We start from the raw sequence: 23122 nt of genomic DNA on the forward strand, positions 1-23122 counted from the left end.
CGATTTCAAGGAAATAAAATATCACTTGAAAAAAATGAGAGATTCATATCAGGTTAGTATAAAAATATCTCACCCGAATTTCGTATTACGTTCGTGTCAACATAAATAAATCCTAATATCGTAACCACCTAACCTTGTTATAAACGGATATAGTTAAAGACGGGTCAAATAGCTTGAAAGACTGAAAGTGGGGACATTTTTTGCCTCCACCACCCCATTTGTTGCTTGTCCTATTAGAAATGTGGTATTGTATATGACCCGTCTTTAATTATAGACGAATATGTGCCGTCTATATTTTGTGTATCTTAACTCTCTTTTAATTCCGGTTCGTGTCGGGTTTCATGCCGAGTAATAATTACCAGCTCTATTCCGTGTTACTGTAGTTCCAGATTTTCGCTGCAAAAAAAATACTCTACTAAAAAGGAAAATTAAGGCTTTCTGAAGAGCGAAATCGCTCGATAATTTACTTGACGTGCGAAGAACAATCGACAATGGCGATGATCAATAAGTAAGAACATGATTTAAATTCACTCTCTAAATTAACTTCTACTTAAATTTTATCCAATTGATTCTTGTAATTCTTTTGATTAAGTGAAATTAATCAAGATAATTGTTTTTTACTGATGAAAATTAGGTCAAAGGAAGAAGAATTAGATGATAAAGCAAGAAAAGCAATTAATGATTGCTTATGGCAGCTTAAGCAACGACGAAAATTTGAAGAAGGTGCTTTTGTTGACCTAATTAATGCTCAATCAAGGCCTTTTGTTGATCAGGTTTTGATTTAATTTCAATTTCTTAATTTTCAATTTTAGCTTTCCTAGGGTTTTGTTTCAATTTCAATTTCTCAAGTTTTATGCGGAATTAAAATTTAGTGATTCACTGGAAATTGATGATGACAGTGAATTTGATTAGTTTTGTTTGAAATGTGTCTGTGTGTGCTACATTGGAATATATATGGCTTTGATTGCTTCGGTAGTATCGGATGATAGTTTTCGTTGATCAATTTGAGTGAAATGTTAGGGTTTGGGAATGATATGTTGAGGATTGAGTTAGGGTTTGCACAGAAATGTGAGTTCTTTTTATGACAGCTGCTAACTACGTTAGTTATTTGTAGAAAAAGAAGATCCCGTGCAACTTGTGTTAGTGACATTGTTTGGGAATGATTGTTGAGTCGGTATGTTCTTGGAGGTTGTCGAGGATTGAGCTAGGATTTGAAGGGAAATGTATGTTCTTTTTAGGGCAACTGCTATCTGCGTTAGTTATGTGTAAAAGGAGCTTGTGCAACTTGTCTTAGTGACATTGGCTGCTGGAGCGATGCCATGGACCTTCTCTATCAAGCCTCTTCTTTAATCGTCTCTTCTTGTGGTATTATCAAGAGTGAAACAGTTGAAGTTTGATGTTAATTTTAGCCTCTTGGAGGAAAAAAGAAAACATGAAATATCTTTCTTAGTCTTGTAGCGATTTCATCTAGCCATGGAATGCTTGTGAGACGATGTGTCATCTTACCCTGCAATGTTTCACGTGATGTGAAGTGAAGTACTTTGTAATCTTTCTCTGCTTAGTGATAAGGGTTGGGACAGATTTACCAGATATTCATTTTTAAATTCTTTCACTTGGCGATGAATACAGCGAGGTTTATTAGATGACATCCTTTCGATCCTTGCACGGTGTCATCTTAACATCCACTTCTGATCAGAGTTTGAAGGTTGAGTTTTAAGTATAGTCTCATACAGACTTATCAACAAGAGTGTAGTCGCATATACTTTGAGCTTCTTCTTTGGTAGATGATCCTAAAAAGTTTTCTTTTTTCTCTTTGCAAAATCCTTTCATAAACACATGCGATGTATTTGGGTTTTGATGACACTTTGTTCTGCCCTGATATGTATTTTTTTTAATCTATGCTTTAAGATGGTTCCTTAAATTGCAATATTTATTCTGTGGACATTGCAACTGAACTGGTGGATTTGTTCATCAAGGGCACAGAATGGAAAGAAAAAGCGGAAAAGCTAGAGCTTGAACTCCAGCAATGTTACAAAGCTCAATCTCGACTATCTTCCCAGCTTGTGGAAGAAGTTGCCGACGGCCGAGCTGCAAAAGCCTCGATTCAAGAAAAAGATACTCTTATTGCTGACTTGGAAAAAGAGGTTGCACTGCTAGGGTTGGCCGCTCATGCTACTCACTGCTACCATTGATTTTCTAACTTTTCACTTTTTCCTTCTCAGTCAAGCACTGTGTGTAGTTTTTGAATTGAAAGAGTATATATTTTTCAGGGATGAATGCTCCAAGTTAAAGGCTTTATTAGAAGAAAAGACCCAAGGCGTAGAGTTGCTTACAAGTGAAAACGAAGATTTGAAAGCACGACTTGAAGAGATGACAGTGAAATTAAAGGCTGCAGAAGCTGAAAACAAAATGTTGATAGACCGTTGGATGCTTCAGAAAATGCAAGATGCAGAGCGGCTTAACGAGGTATTTTAATCTCATTCTGTTGTAACAAAGTAGAAACATTGTTAGATTCATGGGCATAAGATAGACTGGATGTCTTATGACTACTATGCCAAACCGGATATCCAACGCCTCAAAATTTCATAATAAAAACATACTTCATAGCGCATAATAAAGTATGAGGTAGTTCTTTTTGGGTAAAATTACGTGCAAATGGAACATCAAATTTTCTTTAATGTTTATTTTCGGACATTATTATGTCGAGAAAAGTCGTGAATTTAGATGGAATTTGACTAATTGTATATCTTGGGCTACCAAGGTGAAAAAATTTGCAAACGGTAAAAACATGTTCTAATGCCCTATCCCCCCAATTTAATCTGTTTTCATATAAACATTCCTTATAGAAACCGAATTAATAAAGTCATTTGGAGATGACGGTAGAAAGAATCCTACCATGTGTTGGTCTTTTAAAATTTGAACATATTTGTCCTTTCGACAACAGTCACAGTGTAGGGTTATGGATATTTATGCTCAGTGGCAGCCAATTGTTAATAGTGTTTAGATTTAATGCAATGGTGCTCAAATTCAAAATTCCTCGTCTGCTGCCATGGTTAAGTAGCGTGTTCTTATCAGTTATCACATCCAGTACTATCTAGCATAATCATGATCGCGGAACCAAACAAACATGGGCTTGGAACATCAATTAGCCTGTGTCAGTTATTACTTCATTATATTGTGTCACGAAGCATTAATAGAACTGTTGAAAAAGTTACAAAGCTATGAACAAAGTCTACATTGTGATTGTTTTTCTTATTTTCTCAAAGAAAGATGTTGTCTGGCTATTTGGAACTGATATGTAAAGTGCCTCCCAGAAATCGGAATATTTAAAACCTTGATTAACCTTCCTGTTCTTTCTTCTTCGACTGATTTTTCTATTAACTCACTTTCAGGTAAATGCTCTCTACAAAGAAATGCAAGATGAAGTCAAGGCCAGAAGTATACAGCAGCTTGCTTGCATGCAAGTTGATGGTGTGGTTCGTCAAAGTGAAGAAGGTGCAGAGTATTTTTCAGAACCGATTATTCCCAAACATTGCAAGAATAGAATTCGAGCTCATGACAGTGGTTGTGCTTCTATATTGTTTGAATACAATTCCAGTAAGTTGATCACTGGAGGACAAGATAGCTCAATCAAGATATGGGATTCGAGCACCGGTTCACTAAACCAAACCCTCCAAGGTTGCTTGGGTTCAATTCTAGACCTTACTGTCACCAATGATAACAAGTCAATAATTGCAGCAACTAGCTCAAACAACCTCTATGTTTGGGACATAGCCACAGCTCGAATCCGACACACACTCACCGGACATTCTAATAAAGTCTGTGCAGTTGATGTCAGCAAAGTTTCCAATCGCCACGTCATTAGTGCAGCCTACGACCGCACAATAAAAGCCTGGGATTTGAATAAAGGGTATTGCACTAACACAATTCTTCATCCTAGTAATTGTAATGCCCTTTGCTTCAATATGGATGGAAGAACTATATGTTCGGGCCATCAAGACGGGTATGTCCGGCAATGGGACATCGAGACTGGAAAAAAGCTCAGTGAAGTTGAAGCTCATTCTCAGGCATTGACTTCAATCTCTCTGTCTCGAAATGGGAATACTATTCTGACAAGTGGGAGAGATAATGTGCACAATCTGTTTGATATGAGAACACTTGAAATTTACGGGACATTGAGGGCAAGTGGAAATCGGATAGCATCTAATTGGAGTAGATCTTGCATCAGCCCAGATGATAACTATGTTGCTGCAGGTTCTGCAGATGGGTCTGTGTATATTTGGTCAATTCAGAAGGGAGACATAGTTGCCACTTTAAAAGAACACGCGGCTCCTGTTTTGTGCTGCAATTGGAGCGGTCTTGGAAAAATATTGGCTACTTCTGATAAGGACGGGGTTGTCTGCGTATGGTCATGAGTTTGACGGGTTTATCATCGTCAGTTGACGTGGTATTTCTATGCAACCAATTCCTATAAAAAGGTTAGATGGTGTGAATATGATCTCATTTTCTTCTACTCTATTTTCTGCTAATGTACAGTTAGTTTCCTGAATATTCCGTTTATTTTTTCAACTATATGGGTATCTCATTCTTATATCTTCGGATCCTTTTGGGCACTTGGTGTATGGTTATGTGCATCGCTACTAAACTGTTGTGGAATTGCAAATTAATTGATGATACATTGATATTTACACAAGAAGTACCGTTGCCTTTTTCTTTTTTCACAAGTAGTTTTTGGCCAAAGTTTGGAATTTGGATACTATATACCATTGTTGCATTTGACATACGCTCTTATTAAATTTGGCCGAGTTGTGAAGGTTTTGAATGTTTCCATGTGAAAACTCATACACAATTGTAGTGTATGAGTTCAGCTGGTCATTTTTAAAGCCAGTTTAATATAAACAATTTGGTCATTGGTTTTTAATTGTGTTTTGATTTATTTTCTTCGGAATATCAAATCAATTTACATCTCTAATGCTTGGCAGTTACTCATAGGTGAGTCAACCCTAATTTAAGGAAGAAGATGCTTATAGTTAGCTGAACTACATTATGACTTAATTGGGTTGCATGATTCCACATGAATTCCTTCAATCAAACTTGCACATTATCTGAATCGGAAGCAGAATCGGAATTGGAATCTGATTCTCTTCATCCATTTGATCTATAGTTCATTGTACTAAATCATAAAAGACGTACCATAATTCTAAAAATCTTCGTGCACATAGGTTTTTTTTTTTTTTTTTTTTTTTTTTTTTTTTGTGTGAACTAGACTTTTCCATTTCCATTGGAGCCAAAGACTCATTTCTCTTTGACTCTATGTTATGATGAAATAAAACAAAATGATTAAAAAAAGTGGTTTCGCTTCTTTTCGTTGTGAAGTATCAGTCCTTCATTGCCCTTGTTAACACAAGAGTAAGACGTTAGACGTGTATATCCCACCCCTCTCCCCCCACACCTTGCAATTTACGGGCTAGGTAGCACCAAAACGGACACGGACACGGGACACGGACACGACACGGACACGTGACACGGCATTCCTTGAAATTTAGGACACGGGACACGTTATTTAAATTTAATAAAATATATATTTTATAATTATAAACATTCCAATTTATTTTTATAAAAGTATTTGATATTAAATTTAAATAAGTGAAGCTAAAACTTGCCCTTGATTATAACTCGTTTTCATTTACCATCCAAACGAATCTTTTAATCTATCTCTTTCGACAGCTCATTTCACGCTTAAAGAACATCATTCACCCCAAATGATGTCCAAATGTCATGGACACGCGTCGGACACGGCCGAAATACCATGGACAAGCGTCGGACATGTGCCCGAATAAATGTAGAAAGTTAGACACGGCTTTGTAGGTGTCCGACACGTTTCGACGTGTGTCCGAGGAGTGTCGGTGTCCGACACGGTGTCGGACACGGGACGGCTGATTAAGAGAAGTGTCCGTGCTACTTAGTTTACGGGGGGCTATTGAGGCATTGAGGTAATATTGTTATCCGGGAATGCACTTTTTGGTGGTAGGATAGTTGGTTGGTCCATATGCTATTTCAACATTGAGTTAAGTTTTTGTACATTTGATCTGTTTTATTTACTTATAACGTGGAGTTATCATTTGAAACATTGAGATAATGTTGACTTGCGTGTGCATCAAATTTGTTGATTAATGATGGGAGTATTTTTACAAGATGGTCCAGTTCATGTTGTGGTGTACCTTAAACAAGATGGTCCAGTTCATGTTGTGGTCAGAGGCAGGGTAATAGTTGGCTGGTCGATGTAGTTATTAACTTATTATATAGCGTTAGGTCAAGGTTGCGTATATTCAATCTTTTTTATATCGTTATAAGGTAGAGTTAGCATCTGGAGAATTGAGATAATGGGATAATGTTATTCAGATATGTGCGCGAAGTGTTTCGTGTTACGTTCACACCGATGAACAACTTTAGTTTAATTTATAAACAATGATGATTAATCATGAAGGATAATTTTAGAAGATGGTCCAAACATGTGGTGTAGTGGTGTCCCTGAAGGATGAAGGCTATATCCTTTGCTTCATCGTCCACGGCAGGAATTCTATGTGTCAACTTTTTATTAATTAAATCCAACACAGAAGGATGCTACCATAGTTCATAATGAGCTGACAATTACCTACATGCCTAATTTTTTGGTAGGAAAAGTCTACCAGTATTCACATTTAACTAAACAAGATGGACCCAACATAAAACTCTCATTTATCCCAAATTCGTATTTCAGACGGATTATTTTTCGTATGAAATAAGACGGATCAAATGTAATCATTTTACAATAAAACATTGTTATTTCCTGATAAAATGTTACTATTATTTGCAGGGTAAAAAATGACAAATTTAGTTATAACATTTTGTCATTAAAAAATTACATCCTATTAAAATATGGTGACATATTCTAGTTTGAAAAGAAGACCGTCTGAACCAAAACTTATTACTCATTTATACGTGCTCCTATATTTATTTGCAGTGGGGATCATCTGTCTAATTTGGTGTCCTATTATGTGTCACACTCCATTTACCTTCTAACACATCAGCAAATTAACACATTTATTGCAATATTTTATTTTACAACAAATGATATGTCAAAAGCTAAATGGAGTAGGACATATAATGGGACATAAAAGTGGGATAGATGATTCCTACTGATATCCCTACTGATTTATTTGCAGGTGTTTTTTAAGAGTGGGGATCCTCTGTCCCATTTGGTGTCCCAATCTGTGTGCCACTCCAATCACCTTCAAACACATCAACAAATAAATATAATTATTGCAATATTTTATTTTGCAACAAGTGATGTGTCAGAAGGTGATTGGAGTGGCACACAAATTGGGACACAAAAGTGGGACAGAGGATCCTTACTGATTTTTTAAGGAGGTTTTACAGAAATAGAGTGTAAAAAAGACTTATTAAAAGAAGAGCCATAACCCATCTAAATGAGAAGTTAATTACTTAAAACATCCGTTTTATAAATTTTTAGTATAAGGCCGCCTCGCACAAAAAATTTATAAATTATCACAGTTTTTCTATGTTAATATAACCTAAAAAGGAAAGTTTTGCATTTATTATCGTACTCCTTCACGGACTTCACCTATTCCCTTTATAATATTCTGTTGGGTAAACTCAATTTAGAGGAAGGAGTACGATCCTCCCGGAGGACCAAAGAATCTCTCACACCACAATATAAACATTACCTATCCCAAGCAAAAAGGTTGGATCAAACATATGTCCTTAATTGGTAGGTTAAGCCTACAATTATTCACATTTATAATCATGGACACTCAATAGATGTGTTACAAATGTGGAACACGTCACTTTTTTTTTTTTTTTTTTTTTGCTGAAAACAGATTTCAAATGACAATTTTATTCGCTTTTTTTAATGTATCATCTCTTATAATTTTACGATGTTGATATTTATAAATGGTCTCAGGTCCAGGTAAAATGAGTGTATGCGCCTAAATTTTACCAAGTAGGGAATGAGAATTACCTTAAGTCTTAATTAACGTTTAAGCAGCATCTTCCAACATCGTCTCATACGTAACAATCAACAATAAAAAAAAATATTCTTAGATTTACTCTGGCTAAAATATCAATTAACTACGAGACTAAGACATCTTTAATCACGAAACGTGTAATAAACACGAGTACTCCTATCCCCAAGTGAATCTTTGATTATTGATGCACACTTGACCTAATTATAATTTGATTCTTTGTGATCCAATCTTTGAAGCTATCAATAGTCAATAATACCAACCTAAGATTCCAATAGAATTGTGCTTAAGAAAACTCAATCATAATAATAATACTAGTTGGAAAGCCCGTGCGATGCACGGGGCTCCTATTAGAATTATCTGTAAAAATATGTATTCTTAAGTTAACAAGAAAAAGTCTAACTATGTTGAATCGTTGATGAAAAAAACATTCATGGTTGGTATAGTTGATTGAAGAATTATTAGTGCTTTTACCGTAAAAATTTGACATTTAATAATACTTATAACATCAAGTGATTTATTTTTTTTTTGATGACGAGGAGGTTGGATCCTCCCCGGATACAGGACCCCACCCTGCTAGGCGCCTGTAATCAAGTGATTTATTTATAATATGTACTTTGCTTTTTCATTGTTGCAAACACAAATTGGTTTTTAATTCAATAAAAAACGCTTTCTTTGTAAATATGGTGCAGCTCACCAAAATGAATCCTTAATAACGGAGACAGACCTTTATGAGTCTTGTAAATTATTTTAACCTACAACAACTACGTAAAACTGAATGCTGTTACGTAAAACAACAATTATCATAATTATATATAGTGTGTTCAAAGAAAATGTTAGATCTCTTAAACATAATTTTACCTTGATTATATATTTGCTCCTTATAAACTTCTCGCAACATCAAATCCAAACTGATTAGTCTCTAAATAACAATCAAAAATATATGTGATTCTATTGCATAGAATGCACGGGGCAACATTATTTATTAGTTTTATGACATCATTTAAAATCGTTGAGTTACAAAGTTAGTATTTTATGGCAACGCTGAAACTTGATTTAAGTTACCATGGTCTGGTAATAGAAAACTATTAAATTTAATAAAAAGTCAAACCATGTTGAAAATGAGAGCAAACAAAAATCCGGGAGTTGAATTAGATGAGGAGAGATTAATCATCAGTTCCCCTCACAAAAACGCAACAAAAATGTTGGCATTTGGTATTGACTATATCAGTTGTATAACATTCACAGATATAATTGGATTGTAGAGTTATTATTCTTATAATCTCATGCGTCATTGATTTTTAATAGAAATAGTCTTTGACTATTTACAATTAAGATTACTTGTCCTTAAAAGTTTCATGCAAAATATATAATACGATACATAATTTGATAAATTTGTGAAAATTTCTTTGTAAATAATGTCTTTCGTTTGGCCTTGATACATTTGGTGTCTCTATCACGATGAGAACCTTAATCCCTTGGATGACTTTGCTCTTGACGCTTCTACGTAAAGGTGGTCATTACTAAAAATTGGTTTCAGCACATAAATTCCAACATCCAACATGATTAAGTGATTGTCCCTGACTCTTATTTATTGTTTAGCAAAGCATAACCTTAATGTATATTGTCTCCGCTTAAAAACGAAAGGAATCTTTGTATCCGAGGAAGTCATTCCTATGCTCGGTTCAGTACCTTTTGCCAATTTTGGAACCCGTAATTATCTTCCTTTCTATTTTGAATTTTCCAAGGCGATTGATAATAAGACAATGTCTCTTTAGATAGTCCTCTTACGGATTTGATGTTCCTCAACAACATAACCGACATACCACACTTGGTAGAACATACCATTATGAGTTATGTTAAAAAATTCATCATCTATACTCCCTTCACTTCTTAATAAACATCTTTCATATTACTTCTCAAGGGTAAAACGTCGTTTATAACTTTGACCATTAATATGTCAGAAATGATGGTCAAACTAATCTATTGACGACTCTGCAAAAACAATACATAGGATCATTGGGAAGAGGATGATGTACATTTAGTGTGAAATTCCTAAAAGATAATGAATTTTGCTCCCAAAGTCTAACGGGACTAAAATACTCTACCAAGTCTCGAATAATAGGAAAAAAAAAACGACTCCTAAAAACAAGTATGTCATACGGGCGAGGGCCAGGACGAATGTAGGCTTTCTCATACCCATATTATTAGTTAGAAAAATTACATGCCCTTAGTTGTCACAAGTAAAAAATTTCAAAGCCATAGATCAACTTGTGTAGATCTTAAAACAGTTCGTTCCATATAAATGTTATATTCTCGCTTATTCTATAGTTTTCAAATATTTCTGATATTTTATTTACCCATGTCCCATGGTTGACATGATTTAAAATTCAGTTTGAGTCTGAAACTTTCTTTATATTCGCTGCATCCAAGACAAAAGAGATATAATTGGACAATTGTGATAGATTTTCCTTTTGATCAAGTTTGTTTGTTTGTTTCTTTTTTTTTTTATTGTATAGTTAACAATTTTCTTATATGGAACGCTATTAATTTTGAACCAATTGCTTATTTATTCTATTTCTCATGATTATGATATATACGTACTTTGTGTTACAATGTCTCATAGCTAATATTTATTCTGAACAAATAGCTATTTATTTCATTATTCAAGTTTATAAAATTAAAAATGGAACATGAGATTAACTCCTAACAATAGGTTCAAAAGTAAGTAAACATGGGTCAAAAAACTATAAAAAAGGAAATTAATTTGGTATTATAAAGGTCAAGAGATCGTGAAATTAAAAATCTCATATTTAGGCTCTGTTTCGAAAAAAATAAACTTAAATTTATCTAATCAAAATTTCATTTATTTTTTTTTGTTGTAAGTATTTAGCGGATAAATTATGTACCAAAATAAGCGAAGCATATGAGAAATAAGCTACCTGTTTTTTTTTTTAATACTTCAATTTATAATATCAAATATGGAGTACTTACAATGTCCTTTTATGCCATATTATAAATAAAAAAAACAAAAATCTTTCTTTCGGTTAGTTTAAAAAGCAATTTTTATTCAATCGGTTAACTGATCGGTTCCTAATTTTCAGTTATCTTTTAAGTTCGTTTTTTAGGTTTCAGTTAATTTTTAGGAAAAATTACAAATAACCACCACGTATTTACGCTTTTTTACAAATTACCACCTTGTATTTGCGTTTTTACAAATAACCCCCAGACTTTTACATATACTCCCCAATCACCACCGTATTTTAATCGCGAGCATAGTTTTTCTTATTCGCCTCGTTAAATTACGACTTGCTCATATTGCCCAAATTACCCTCCAGTACTACAACACTAATTACACACATATACATTTTGTTTGTTTCCTCCAAATTCAAGAACCCTAATTAAATCCCCAAATTCCTTATCTCTTCCCCAATTCTTTCGATTATTGACAATTCATTCTCTCTCCCTAATCATTCATCCCTCAATTCTTAACCCTAATTCATTATCTCTCCTTAAATTATATTCATAAATAGATTAAATGCAAGTGCCTCCAAATATACAAGCTACAGAAATCTAAGAGGAACATCATACCGTGAACGATGTGAAACAATAGATTCCCAATATATACTCCAGAATTCACTATGCCACTGATTTAATTAATTTCCCCTCTCAAAAAAAAAGTTGATGATAAAATGGAAAAATGTAAGGTGTGTTCATTCATTTCAACAAATACAGTTAAAACAAATTACACTCTAAAGAACTCAAACGTGTTTTGCAGGCTTGTATGCTTTAGGGAAAAAGAGAATGAATTACGGTTAGGAGTTGAGAGAGTGAATGATTTAAGGAGAGATAATGAGTTTTCAATAATTGATTGAATTGAGGAAGATTTAAGGAATTTGGGATTTAATTAGGGTTCTTGAATTTAGAGGAAACAAAACAAAATGTATACGTGTGTAATTAGTGTTGTAGTACTCGAGGGTAATTTGGGCAATATGAGCAAGTCGTCATTTAACGAGACGGAAAATAAGAAAAAAAATGCTCGAGTTTAAAATACGGTGGTAGTTGGGGAGTATACGTGAAAGTCTGGGGGTTATTTGTAAAAACGCAAATACAAGGTGGTAATTTGTAAAAAAGCGCAAATACGTGGTGGTTATTTGTAATTTTTTCTAATTTTTATAATGAAATATAAAATATAGTATATGAATAATGTGTATAACATTAATATACCATATAATTAGTTTCATAGTGTATTTTGAGTATGTAGCACCTACTATTTCGTATTGGTTAAATTACTTGGATATATGCTGGGGGTTTATATGAAATTTTGTAGTAGATGAAATTAGGTGATACTACTAATGCGTGAGTCTACAATCGATCATCAATTCATCATATGAATTACACTGTGAATTGTTCATGGTTACACAAAAGCTTTGAGTTGTTTAAACCCCCAAATTCTACTTCAGGGTTTCTCGGTTTCATTCCTCCATCTAAAGGTCTCCACATTCTTATAGAAAGTAAATTAGTTAAACAAAAATAGTAACATATATAGATTAGTGAAATGCTTTATGTATTGATACCTTGAATGTACACGAAGGCATTTATGTTTATGATTTCTATACACACACTCCAGTGATTATTTAGTGATTACATTTTGATGAAATTGTAATTTATACTTTGTGTAATTACGTAATATTATACTACATCATCTTAACATAACACTTTAATAAATAAATTCATCTTTTATCCGCCAGCTTCTTGAATTTTGATGCGAGAATACAAACTAAAAATGTATGAGTCTATAAGTTGGGGAAAATAAATACGATAACTTGAACTATTATGAATTTCTATTATCTATTTGATAATTTTAATCTACTTATATTAGGATAACTAGTTGGAAAGCCCGTGCGATGCACGGGACTCTTATTAGGATTATTTTCAACAATATGAATGTTGAACATCCTAAGAATTTTGCACTTTTCTTTAAACAAAATCTATACTTGAGTTTTTCTGGTATGAGAAAATGAATTTTTCATGAGATTTTGGGTAAGGGCTTAATTTCACCTTTTGCGTAATTTATGGGGTTTAATTGCTACAATTTAAACCTAAGGGGAGCAATCTCACAATTAGCCAAAATAATGGGGCTCAATGGCCACTTCGCGCTTTATAATTTGCTTAACGATCATTATTGATTGAACATATGATTTTATAAGGTAAACTAATTGACATTTCGATAACACATTTTTTTCCTTTACATAGTAGTTTTGAGGTTTTATTGATAAAACAAAACAAAAATGACAATTCATTTGTGTTTTAATTAATTTAACACTGCGTGTTTTACATACAATATTAACATAGTACGCGTCTTCTCTCTTTGCATCTTTTTAACTAAAGTATAATAGTGACTAATATATACTCCGTATGTGGTACATTGTATACCCTTTGACTTCTTAAATTCCTTCTTTTTGGACTTCTCCTCCCCCACCTTAAAAACGTGTTTGACGTCCTCCATTATAGTCAGTGGCTCTTAGAACGTTTATGACAATGAGTTTTAACTTGTGCTCCTTCAAAAGTTTCTCATTAGGTCTCTCCTATTCCAAAGAGTTCTCTTACCCTCATTATGACATAGCAAAACTAAATCGACCCCAAACAAACTTGACATGAATCCGAATTGAGGTCCCAAATATGATCAAAACCTAAATTGGCTTGCTTATTTAACCTGATCCGAATGTTTATTATCACAAATTGATCATTCTCTCCAAATAATTAATTTGAAAATAAACAATATACCCGAAAATAACTTAAACGCGAAATGACCCGACTCGACCTAGTCCAACCCGAATTCCGCCAAACCCGAACAACACGAACCTGGTCTGTTTGTTAGTCTACTCACCTTACTCTTCTTTTCTTGTCAGCCTTAAATGGTTGTGTTCTACTCGTACCAACACCATATTTCTCCTTTCTTGTGTCTTTCTTGGTAGGCTAGTTGTACTCCTACATAATGTTACCTTCTCCTCTGGGGGTTTGCCTATTTCACCTTCTTGCGGCATGTGTCACCATCACTATAAGAACATCATCCACATAATGTGAGACTTTCCTTCGCTTCACAATGTGTAGGGTTCTTGTGAGCTCTCATTTATCTTCATCTACTCCTTTAATTTGACTTTTAACTTAGACTTTTTCATCAACACTTCAATCACTCCAACGCGTCTTAATTTACTTTCATATCTTCTCCTTATTCATTTGGTGGCTTTGGTTAGCTTAGTGTTAGACCCCTTTGACCCGTAGTGGGTTTAATGCTTTATTACTCATTTTCATTGCTCTTCATGATCTCTTACCAACACTCTTGAAATCCGCCCTTAGACACCTGTTAATCGAATTTTTTAAGGCCCTCCTAATTCTCCGTGGCACAAGATCATTGTAGACGCCTCCTTTTGCGCTACTTCTATTTTGGTGGGTATTGGTTAGGTTGCTTGTGATCATTTAAGGCAGTGGTTAGAAGGATGAACTTTCAAGTGTACTCCATGTACTCCTTTGGAGCGAACTACTTACCATTCAGGTTGGTCTTCTTTCTTGTGCAATCGCATAATTAAGTTGTTTCATCATCAACTCGCTAAGTCTTTCGTCTTTCTTGCTACATACTTCCTCCATTCAACTTTTATTGTACTCCTTTTTGTAAAATTTATTCCAAATTAATTATTCCTTTTCTAAATTAATTTGATAAGCTAAAATGATGGACCACCATTATTCCCCTAGTCTTTTAACTATCTGTCCATCAAAATGACATTGTACCCATTCTTCCCAAATAAAGGGGTAGAGTAGTAGTTTTACATTTATCTCTTAAACTTTCCCAAAATAGAAAGTAGGACACCAAAGTGGAAGGGAGGAAATATTATTCAATTAGACTACAATGTTTTAAAAATGGTGGGATAAAATTCAATCATGAATAACATAACATGAATTTTTGCAGTGTTCTATGTTTTACAAATGGTGGGTGGGTATAATTAAACACTATGTCAATATCACAAATAGTCATGGAATATAAAGTACTAAACTGCCTCCCATTTGTTATGAGACATCTTTAACATTTTAGTTCATTTTCAACTGGAATATAAAGTACTAAACTGCCTCTCATTTGTTATGAAATATCTTTAACATTTTAGTTCATTTTCAACTTAAGATAGAATGAGAAATTAAAGTTACCATTACTTATAAATTTATACTCACTAAAATACATATGCGTGTGATTTAATAAATTTAATCTACTTATATTACGATAAAATTAAGTAAAATTTGTTTTGTTCTTAAGAAATCTACTTTTATTAGGATAATTTTTTAATTTTTTTTAGAAATCTACTATTGTTAGGATACATTTAACAACATTTTAGTTCATTTTCAACTTAAGATAGAATGAGAAGTTAAACTTACAATTACTTGGAAATTTATACTCACTACACTCTATATATATGTGTGTAATTTAATAATTTTAATCTACTTATATTAGGATATAAAATTAAATAAAATTTACTTGTTTTTAAAAATCTACTCTTATTAGGTTAATTTTATTAATATTTTTTAGAAATCTGCTATTGTTAGGATAATTTATTAAATTTTTCTTTAAATTATAGGATTTGTAAAAAAGTTGGACTCTCTAATATCACATTTTTTTTAGAAATCTACTATTGGTAGGATACATTTAATAACATTTTAGTTCATTTTCAACTTAAGATAGAATGGGAAGTTAAACTTACAATTACTTGGAAATTTATATTCACTACACTCTATATACATTTGTGTAATTTAATAATTTTAATATACTTATATTAGAATATAAAATTAAATAAAAATTACTTGTTTTTAAAAATCTACTCTTATTAGGTTAATTTTATTAATTTATTTTAGAAATCTGCTCTTGTTAGGACAATTTATTAAATTTTTCTTTAAATTATAGGATTTCTAAAAAAGTTGGACTCTCTAATATCGCTCGAAAAGTTTCTGCTTTATATATATGTATTGATTTTATTAAAATATATTTGATCTACTTATATTAAGATAATTTTATTAAAATATATTTGATCTACTTATATTAGGATAATTTTATTAAAATTTGTTTTAAATACTAAGAAATATACTTTTATTAGGATAATTTTATTTATTTAACTTTTTCCAAATCTACTTTTGTTAGGATTTCTAAAAAAGTTGGACTCTCTAATATCGCCCGAAAAATTTCTGTTTTATATATATGTATTGATTCATAAATCATAAAATAAAGTTTAATAATTATTAATTAAAAATTAAGTAATTAAGTCATCGTGGTTGAATCCTTTGTGGTGCGCTGCCTCACAAATTGAAACGCACAAGTCTCTTGTAAGTTGTAACTAGCTCAATACGTTATCTTGTTTGGAGAAGCAATAACATATGCCACCCCATTTCCTACTAATCGGTCTCCTTTAAGACGGCGATATTCATGTTAAATATAAAACAGGTCAAATATTACGGAGTATCTTATATAAGTGGAGGGATAAGAGTTTATCGTTACCTAAACATTTTTTTTTCTTTTATTTATTTATTTGATCTGTTATTATAACGGATATGATGACGGTCTTAGATAAGAATTTGTAAATTTTCTACTATTACACTTCAACACAATAATCTCACCGTTAATTAGGGAATTGAATATGATGCTATGAGGTGACTTGAACGAGAGCTCAGAAACTAAAAATTGTATTTACATTCGCTAGCTCAGAAACTGATCTGAACTTAAATAAGCTAAAATTAAGTCCAAAAGAATAGGACTTATGTTAGTAACTTGAGAGATTACCTTTTTTTTTAATGAACATTTGCAAAATATTTTTCATAAATATTTTATTACCGAATAAGTTAGTGACACATAATGACTCTTTGATTACTTGTATTCATTAGAGAAAATTGTTGATTACAGCCTTTTAAAAATCATTTTTTGAAAATTACAGCCTTATAAATTTTTTTTTGAAAATTACATCCAAAATATTACTTTTCTTCTAAAATTGCACCAACTTAAGGTTTTTGGTGAATTTTGATGATGTTTTTATGATGTACCCTTTATTATTTGAGAGCCTACTTACCCAGATTTCTTACCTCTCCTTAACACAAACCAATTATTCACCCCAAACATCATAAAAACATCATCAAAATTCACCGGAAACCTCAAGTTGGTGCAATTTTAGAAGAAAAGTAATATTTTGGATGTAATTTTCAAAAAAAAAATTATAAGGCTGTAATTTTCAAAAAGTGATTTTTAAAAGGCTGTAATCAACAATTTTCTCTTTTCATTATGACGTATCCATTTTATCTTAGGTTGTGAGCAATTTTTCTTAGCAAATGATTTTTTATTATACGTACCATTTTTATTACTTGTGATTTCATTCTTATTTCAAATTGTAAAATGATATCACAATATTGAGATCCTTTCTTAAGAGACCTCTTCACTAAGAAATTAAACATAAATCTCTTTAACTTCTCTAAGTTAAAACATATTTACATGGCAATGTTTACTCATTTCTATTGTACATATAAATGTTTTCATATATAATCCTCGGGTTCTCATATAATTTATGAAATTTTATAAAACTATATAAAATCCAAAATTTAAAGAATCTTTAACACAATTTTGACAAGCCTACTACATACTCAGGAAATTTCTCTAAATCAATTTCTAAATTTGTATGTAGTGAAACGACTATATATAGTTCTCCACAAAATCACACTTTAGACAGATACTATCCGTTTAAAGTTATAGATGAGTAAAATAAATGACCGTTTACATAATAAAATAAAAAATAAGACTAATATATAACTAAAGACGTCATTCTACAAGCACGGGTGGTAACATATAACTGCTCTGGAATTACACCCGGAACAGTTGAATCCTCCTTGCGGTCTCCTGAAACGATGAACAAACTGAGGGCTCGACTTTGGGCCGAGCGAACTCACTCCGACGCTCAAGTCAGTAACTTAGAGAGGTAAGTTGTTGTTACTTGGCAAAGTACGTATTGTAGAGAGATAAGGAAGATATTACCAGATGAATAGTGATTCTTAGGTTAAATTGTGGATTAAATTGGATCCTTTCCTCAATGAGAGTTGAGGAGTATTTATAGACTTTCACCTTTTGTCACGTAGTGGCCAAGTGGCTAGCAGGTGGAAAGACTGATCTACCCTCGGCCGAGGGACCCATGGTAGGCCGGCGGGCCCTGTTGACTCGCCGCCGAGAGGTCTTGGATATGAGTTCGCGGATGTGTGCCCCGGTCGGCTAGTTGCCCGGCCGGGACCCAAGAGACAGCCGACGAGTGCGTCGGTAAAATTTGTCTAAGTCGTTGACTTGCTTGTGGATATCTTTGACCTTGCTCAATATGTTGACTTGGTCGGTGCGAATATGCCCCATCAATTTGCCCCCAGCCGTAGTCTATGCCGTGGTATGGGCCCGATGTATGTTGAGCGTATATTTCGCGCAAGTAATTTCCAAAAATTCTTTCGCCCCGGCTTCTTCTACCTCGGCTTGGTTCGCTTAGGCCGCACCCTATCCCCCTCCACATGGATGTGTAATGGACATCCGATGTGGAAAAAGAGAGACGTTGGCCGAGACCGGGGGTTGAGAGTGGACCGTTTGGCAAGTAGATACCAAGGAGCGTGTTGAAGAAGATACGTCGATTGGCATTCTGTCAAGGAGCGTGTCCCAACCGCCGCTGTAAACATGTTAGCGTATCGGTCGTTGTGGCCCCGCTGCTTCCCGGCCTTGGCCGAGGGAATCGGGGTTACGGCGCGCGACGCGTGTCGTATCTATAGACCATTATTAATTGCGTCCTCGTTCACGCTCGGTCTTAATTCGCCGAGGTGTCAGATTTGCGTCTCAACGGTACTTACACATTTTTAAGCTCGGTCTTAATTAGCCGAGGGCAAGTCGTGGTTCCCTCGTCACTCTCGGTCTTAGTTAGCCGAGGTGATCGAGTTTACGTTCTGACTGCCGTTGTAAATATCTAGGCATATCGGCTCGTTCCCCCGTCGCCCTCGGTTTTAATTAGCCGAGGTGATCGAGGTTTTGGCTTGATTGCATTTACCGGCTCGTTCTCCCGTCACTCCTGGCTTCGGCCGAGGGAATCGAGGTTTTGGCTCGACTGCATTTACCGGCTCGTTCCCCCGTCACTCCTGGCTTCGGCCGAAGTGATCGAGGTTTTGGCTCGATTGCATTTACCGGCTCGTTCCCCCGTCACTCCCGGCTTTGGCCGATGTGATCGAGGTTTTGGGTCGATTGCATTTACCGGCTCGTCCCCCCGTCACTCCTGGCTTCGGCCGAAGTAATCGAGGTTTTGGCTTGATTGCATCTTTCGGCTCGTTCCCCCGTCACTCCCGGTTTTGGCCGTAGTGATCGAGGTTTTGGCTCGACTGCATTTACCGGCTCGTTCCCCCGTCACTTCTGGCTTCGGCCGAAGTGATCGAGGTTTTGGCTCGATTGCATTTACCGGCTCGTTCCCCCGTCACTCCTGGCTTCGGCCGAAGTGATCGAGGTTTTGGCTCGATTGCATTTACCGGCTCGTTCCCCGTCACTCCCGGCTTTGGCCGAGGTGATCGAGGTTTTGGCTCGATTGCATTTTACCGGCTCGTTCCCCGTCACTCCTGGCTTCGGCCGAAGTGATCAAGGTTTTGGCTCGATTGCATCTTTCGGCTCGTTCCTCGTCACTCCGGCTTTGGCGAAGTGATCGATGTTTTGGCTCGACCGCATTTCGGGCTCGTTCCCCGTCACTTCGGCCGGCCGAAGTGATCGAGGTTTTGCTCGATTGCATTTCTGCGGCTCGTTCCCGTCACTCCCGGCCGGCCGAAGTGATCGAGGTTTTGGCTCGATTGCATTTACGCTCGTTCCCCGTCACTCCCGGCTTTGGCCGATGTGATCGAGGTTTTGGCTCGATTGCATTTATCGGGCTGTCCGCCGTCACTCCGGCTTCGGCCGAAGTGATCGAGGTTTTGGCTCGATTGCATCTTTCGGCTCGTTCCCCCGTCACTCCCGGCTTTGGCCGAGGTGATCGAGGTTTTGGCTCGATTGCATCTTTCGGCTCGCTCCCCCGTCACTCCCGGCTTTAGGCGAGGTGATCGAGGTTTTGGCTCGATTGCACCTTTCGGCTCCTTCCCCCGTCACTCCCGGCTTTAGCCGAGGTGATCGAGGTTTTGGCTCGATTGCATTCGGGCTCGTTCCCCGTCACTCCCGGCTTTGGCGAGGTGATCGAGATTTTGGCTCGATTGCATCTTTCGGCTCGTTCCCCCGTCACTCCCGGCTTTAGCCGAGGTGATCGAGGTTTTGGCTCGATTGCATCTTTCGGCTCGTTCCCCCGTCACTCCCGGCTTTGGCCGAGGTGATCGAGGTTTTGGCTCGATTGCATTTACCGGCTCGTTCCCCCGTCACTCCCGGCTTTGGCCGAGGTGATCGAGGTTTTGGCTCGATTGCATCTTTCGGCTCGTTCCCCCGTCACTCCCGGCTTTGGCCGAGGTGATCGAGGTTTTGGCTCGATTGCATCTTTCGGCTCGTTCCCCGTCACTCCGGCTTTGGCCGAGGTGATCGAGGTTTTGGCTCGATTGCATCTTTCGGCTCGCTCCCCGTCACTCCCGCTTTAGCCGAGGTGATCGAGGTTTTGGCTTGATTGCATCTTTCGGCTCCTTCCCCGTCACTCCGGCTTTAGCCGAGGTGATCGAGGTTTTGGCTCGATTGCATTTATCGGCTCGTTCCCCCGTCACTCCCGGCTTTGGCCGAGGTGATCGAGGTTTTGGCTCGATTGCATCTTTCGGCTCGTTCCCCCGTCACTCCCGGCTTTAGCCGAGTTGATCGAGGTTTTGGCTCGATTGCATTTAGCTCCCCCGGCGTCTTGACAGGTCGCTTCTTCCGGTGCTCCATTCAAGTCTCTTGGAGTCACATTCGGGCCATGGTCTCTCGGACGGGTTCCGCCGCTCTTGTCGGTGTGACGGTGTGAGAGAGCGTATTAGCAATTATGTCGGGAGTAGCTTCAGCTTTTGCGCATCAACCACATGTCCCATGATGGTGACTGGTCGGCGGGGCGGCATATCTTGTTCCTTTGGCGTCCCGTTCGTCGTATTGGTGATACGCCAAAGTGGGGACCGCCCGATTTCTGAGTTGTGGAATGTGTCGTCTTGGTAGAATTTGTTTTCCACCAACACCTTCTCTGGTTGTTTCGACATCTTCTTAGCTTTTTGGGTGGGTTTTTGTTTTGTTTTTTTTTTTTGTTTGGGAATGAATGTGACTAGCTTCTAGTATCTTTCCCCACAGACGGCGCCAATTGTTCCGGGTGTAATTCCAGAGCAGTTATATGTTACCACCCGTGCTTGTAGAATGACGTCTTTAGTTGAATCCTCCTTGCGGTCTCCTGAAACGATGAACAAACTGAGGGCTCGGCTTTGGGCCGAGCGAACTCACTCCGACGCTCAAGTCAGTAACTTAGAGAGGTAAGTTGTTGTTACTTGGCAAAGTACGTATTGTAGAGAGATAAGGAAGATATTACCAGATGAATAGTGATTCTTAGGTTAAATTGGATCCTTTCCTCAATGAGAGTTGAGGAGTATTTATAGACTTTCACCTTTTGTCACGTAGTGGCCAAGTGGCTAGCAGGTGGAAAGACTGATCTACCCTCGGCCGAGGGACCCATGGTAGGCCGACGGGCCCTGTTGACTCGCCGCCGAGGGGTCTTGGATATGAGTTCGCGGATGTGTGCCCCGGCTGGCTAGTTGCCCCGGCCGGGACCCAAGAGACAGGCCGACAGAGTGCGTCGGTAAGGCTGTCTAAGTCGTTGACTTGCTTGTGGATATCTTTGACCTTGCTCAATATGTTGACTTGGTCAGCGGTGCAGAATATGCCCCATCAATTATATTCTTAGGATATAAAATCACTTGTTTAATTAAAATAAACTTGTAACACGACTTTATTTTTTTAGACATAATTTTAACTTATTTAAGCTCTATTCAGTTCAATTTAACTTCATTCAGTTTAGTTCAGCTCATCTCTTCAGAAAGTAACACTTACTTCAGTTCAGTTCAGATTCATTCAGTTCAGTTCAGCCTCATTAAGTTCAGTTCAATTCTTTTCAGCCAAAAAAAAACATGACCTTAATTGTACTCTACTTTTAATGATCTAGTACTACATACATAATTACGCATATGAACCCAAATTACCGTTCATTTAAGTTCGCCTTATATACTATGTATATTAATTGGTTTTAAGGCACTTTTATATAAAACTGATTTACAAACTGTAAACCAATAAAATTTGTACCTGGGATAAACAATAAAGAGGAACAAAAATAATACGGAAAACAAAAGTTTTATTATTGAAAAATTAAGGGTTACAATTTCCGTAACTCTCTTGATTCCATCTCTAAGGATTTAGGGTTTTGATAGGGAGACGAGGGTCTTATCGACTTAATCTCGTAGGGAGAAAAGATGGGGTCTTTTTGTGACTTATTCCATCCTACCTACAGTTTGGTAGTAGGAACAGTTTGGTAGTAGGAAGACGGGGTCGTTTGAGACTTAATCCATCTGCTCTCCTTCTAACCCTAACCCTAGATATTGTAGCTGTATTTATAGTTGTAGCTGGCTTAAAGGGCAAGATAAAGATTTCCAAAATATCTAAGATATTATCACAATATTTATTGATAATTATCTCTAAATACTAAAGACTTTTGTTAAAATAAATAGATACCAAAATATAAAATTTCGGTGTCTACAAATGCCCCCTCGAGACTGGTTGTAGAGACTTTAATGTCGGTTGCAACTTGGTCTCGAATCTGCTACTGAATTTGACCCTTGGAGAATGGAGATGAAGACCGAAAATCGTCCCACTAGGCGTGCCAATTTGTAAACCATAAAAATTCGTACCCGCGATAAACAATAAAGAGGAACAAAATAATATGGAAAACAAAAGTTTTATTATTGAAAGATTGAAGGTTACCATTTTCGTAACTCTCTTGATTCCATCTCTAAGGGATTTAGGGTTTTGATAAGGCTACGAGGGTCTTATCGACTTAATCTCGTAGGGAGAAAAGATGGGGTCTTTTTGTGACTTATTCCAT

General features: G+C 36.2%; 1 protein-coding gene across 1 annotated transcript; it reads left to right on the top strand.

Moving 5' to 3' along the window:
* The first annotated feature begins 357 nt into the window (after nt 1–357).
* LOC141622561 (autophagy-related protein 16-like) lies at nt 358–4696 on the top strand. The gene is made up of 5 exons (XM_074438591.1): nt 358–508; nt 635–773; nt 1977–2158; nt 2271–2466; nt 3393–4696. The coding sequence occupies exons 1-5, from the start codon at nt 492–494 to the stop codon at nt 4413–4415; spliced, it is 1557 nt and encodes a 518-aa protein (XP_074294692.1). The 5' UTR covers nt 358–491; the 3' UTR covers nt 4416–4696.
* Nucleotides 4697–23122: the final 18426 nt, after the last annotated feature.

Source organism: Silene latifolia, chromosome X, assembly GCF_048544455.1.
Source record: "Silene latifolia isolate original U9 population chromosome X, ASM4854445v1, whole genome shotgun sequence".
Lineage (NCBI taxonomy): Eukaryota > Viridiplantae > Streptophyta > Magnoliopsida > Caryophyllales > Caryophyllaceae > Silene > Silene latifolia.

Coding starts and splice junctions, on each gene's coding strand:
- LOC141622561 (XM_074438591.1), top strand. Junction 2,159..2,270: donor AAAGAGGTTGCACTGCTAGG/GTTGGCCGCTCA, acceptor TATATTTTTCAG/GGATGAATGCTCCAAGTTAA. Junction 2,467..3,392: donor ATGCAGAGCGGCTTAACGAG/GTATTTTAATCT, acceptor ACTCACTTTCAG/GTAAATGCTCTCTACAAAGA.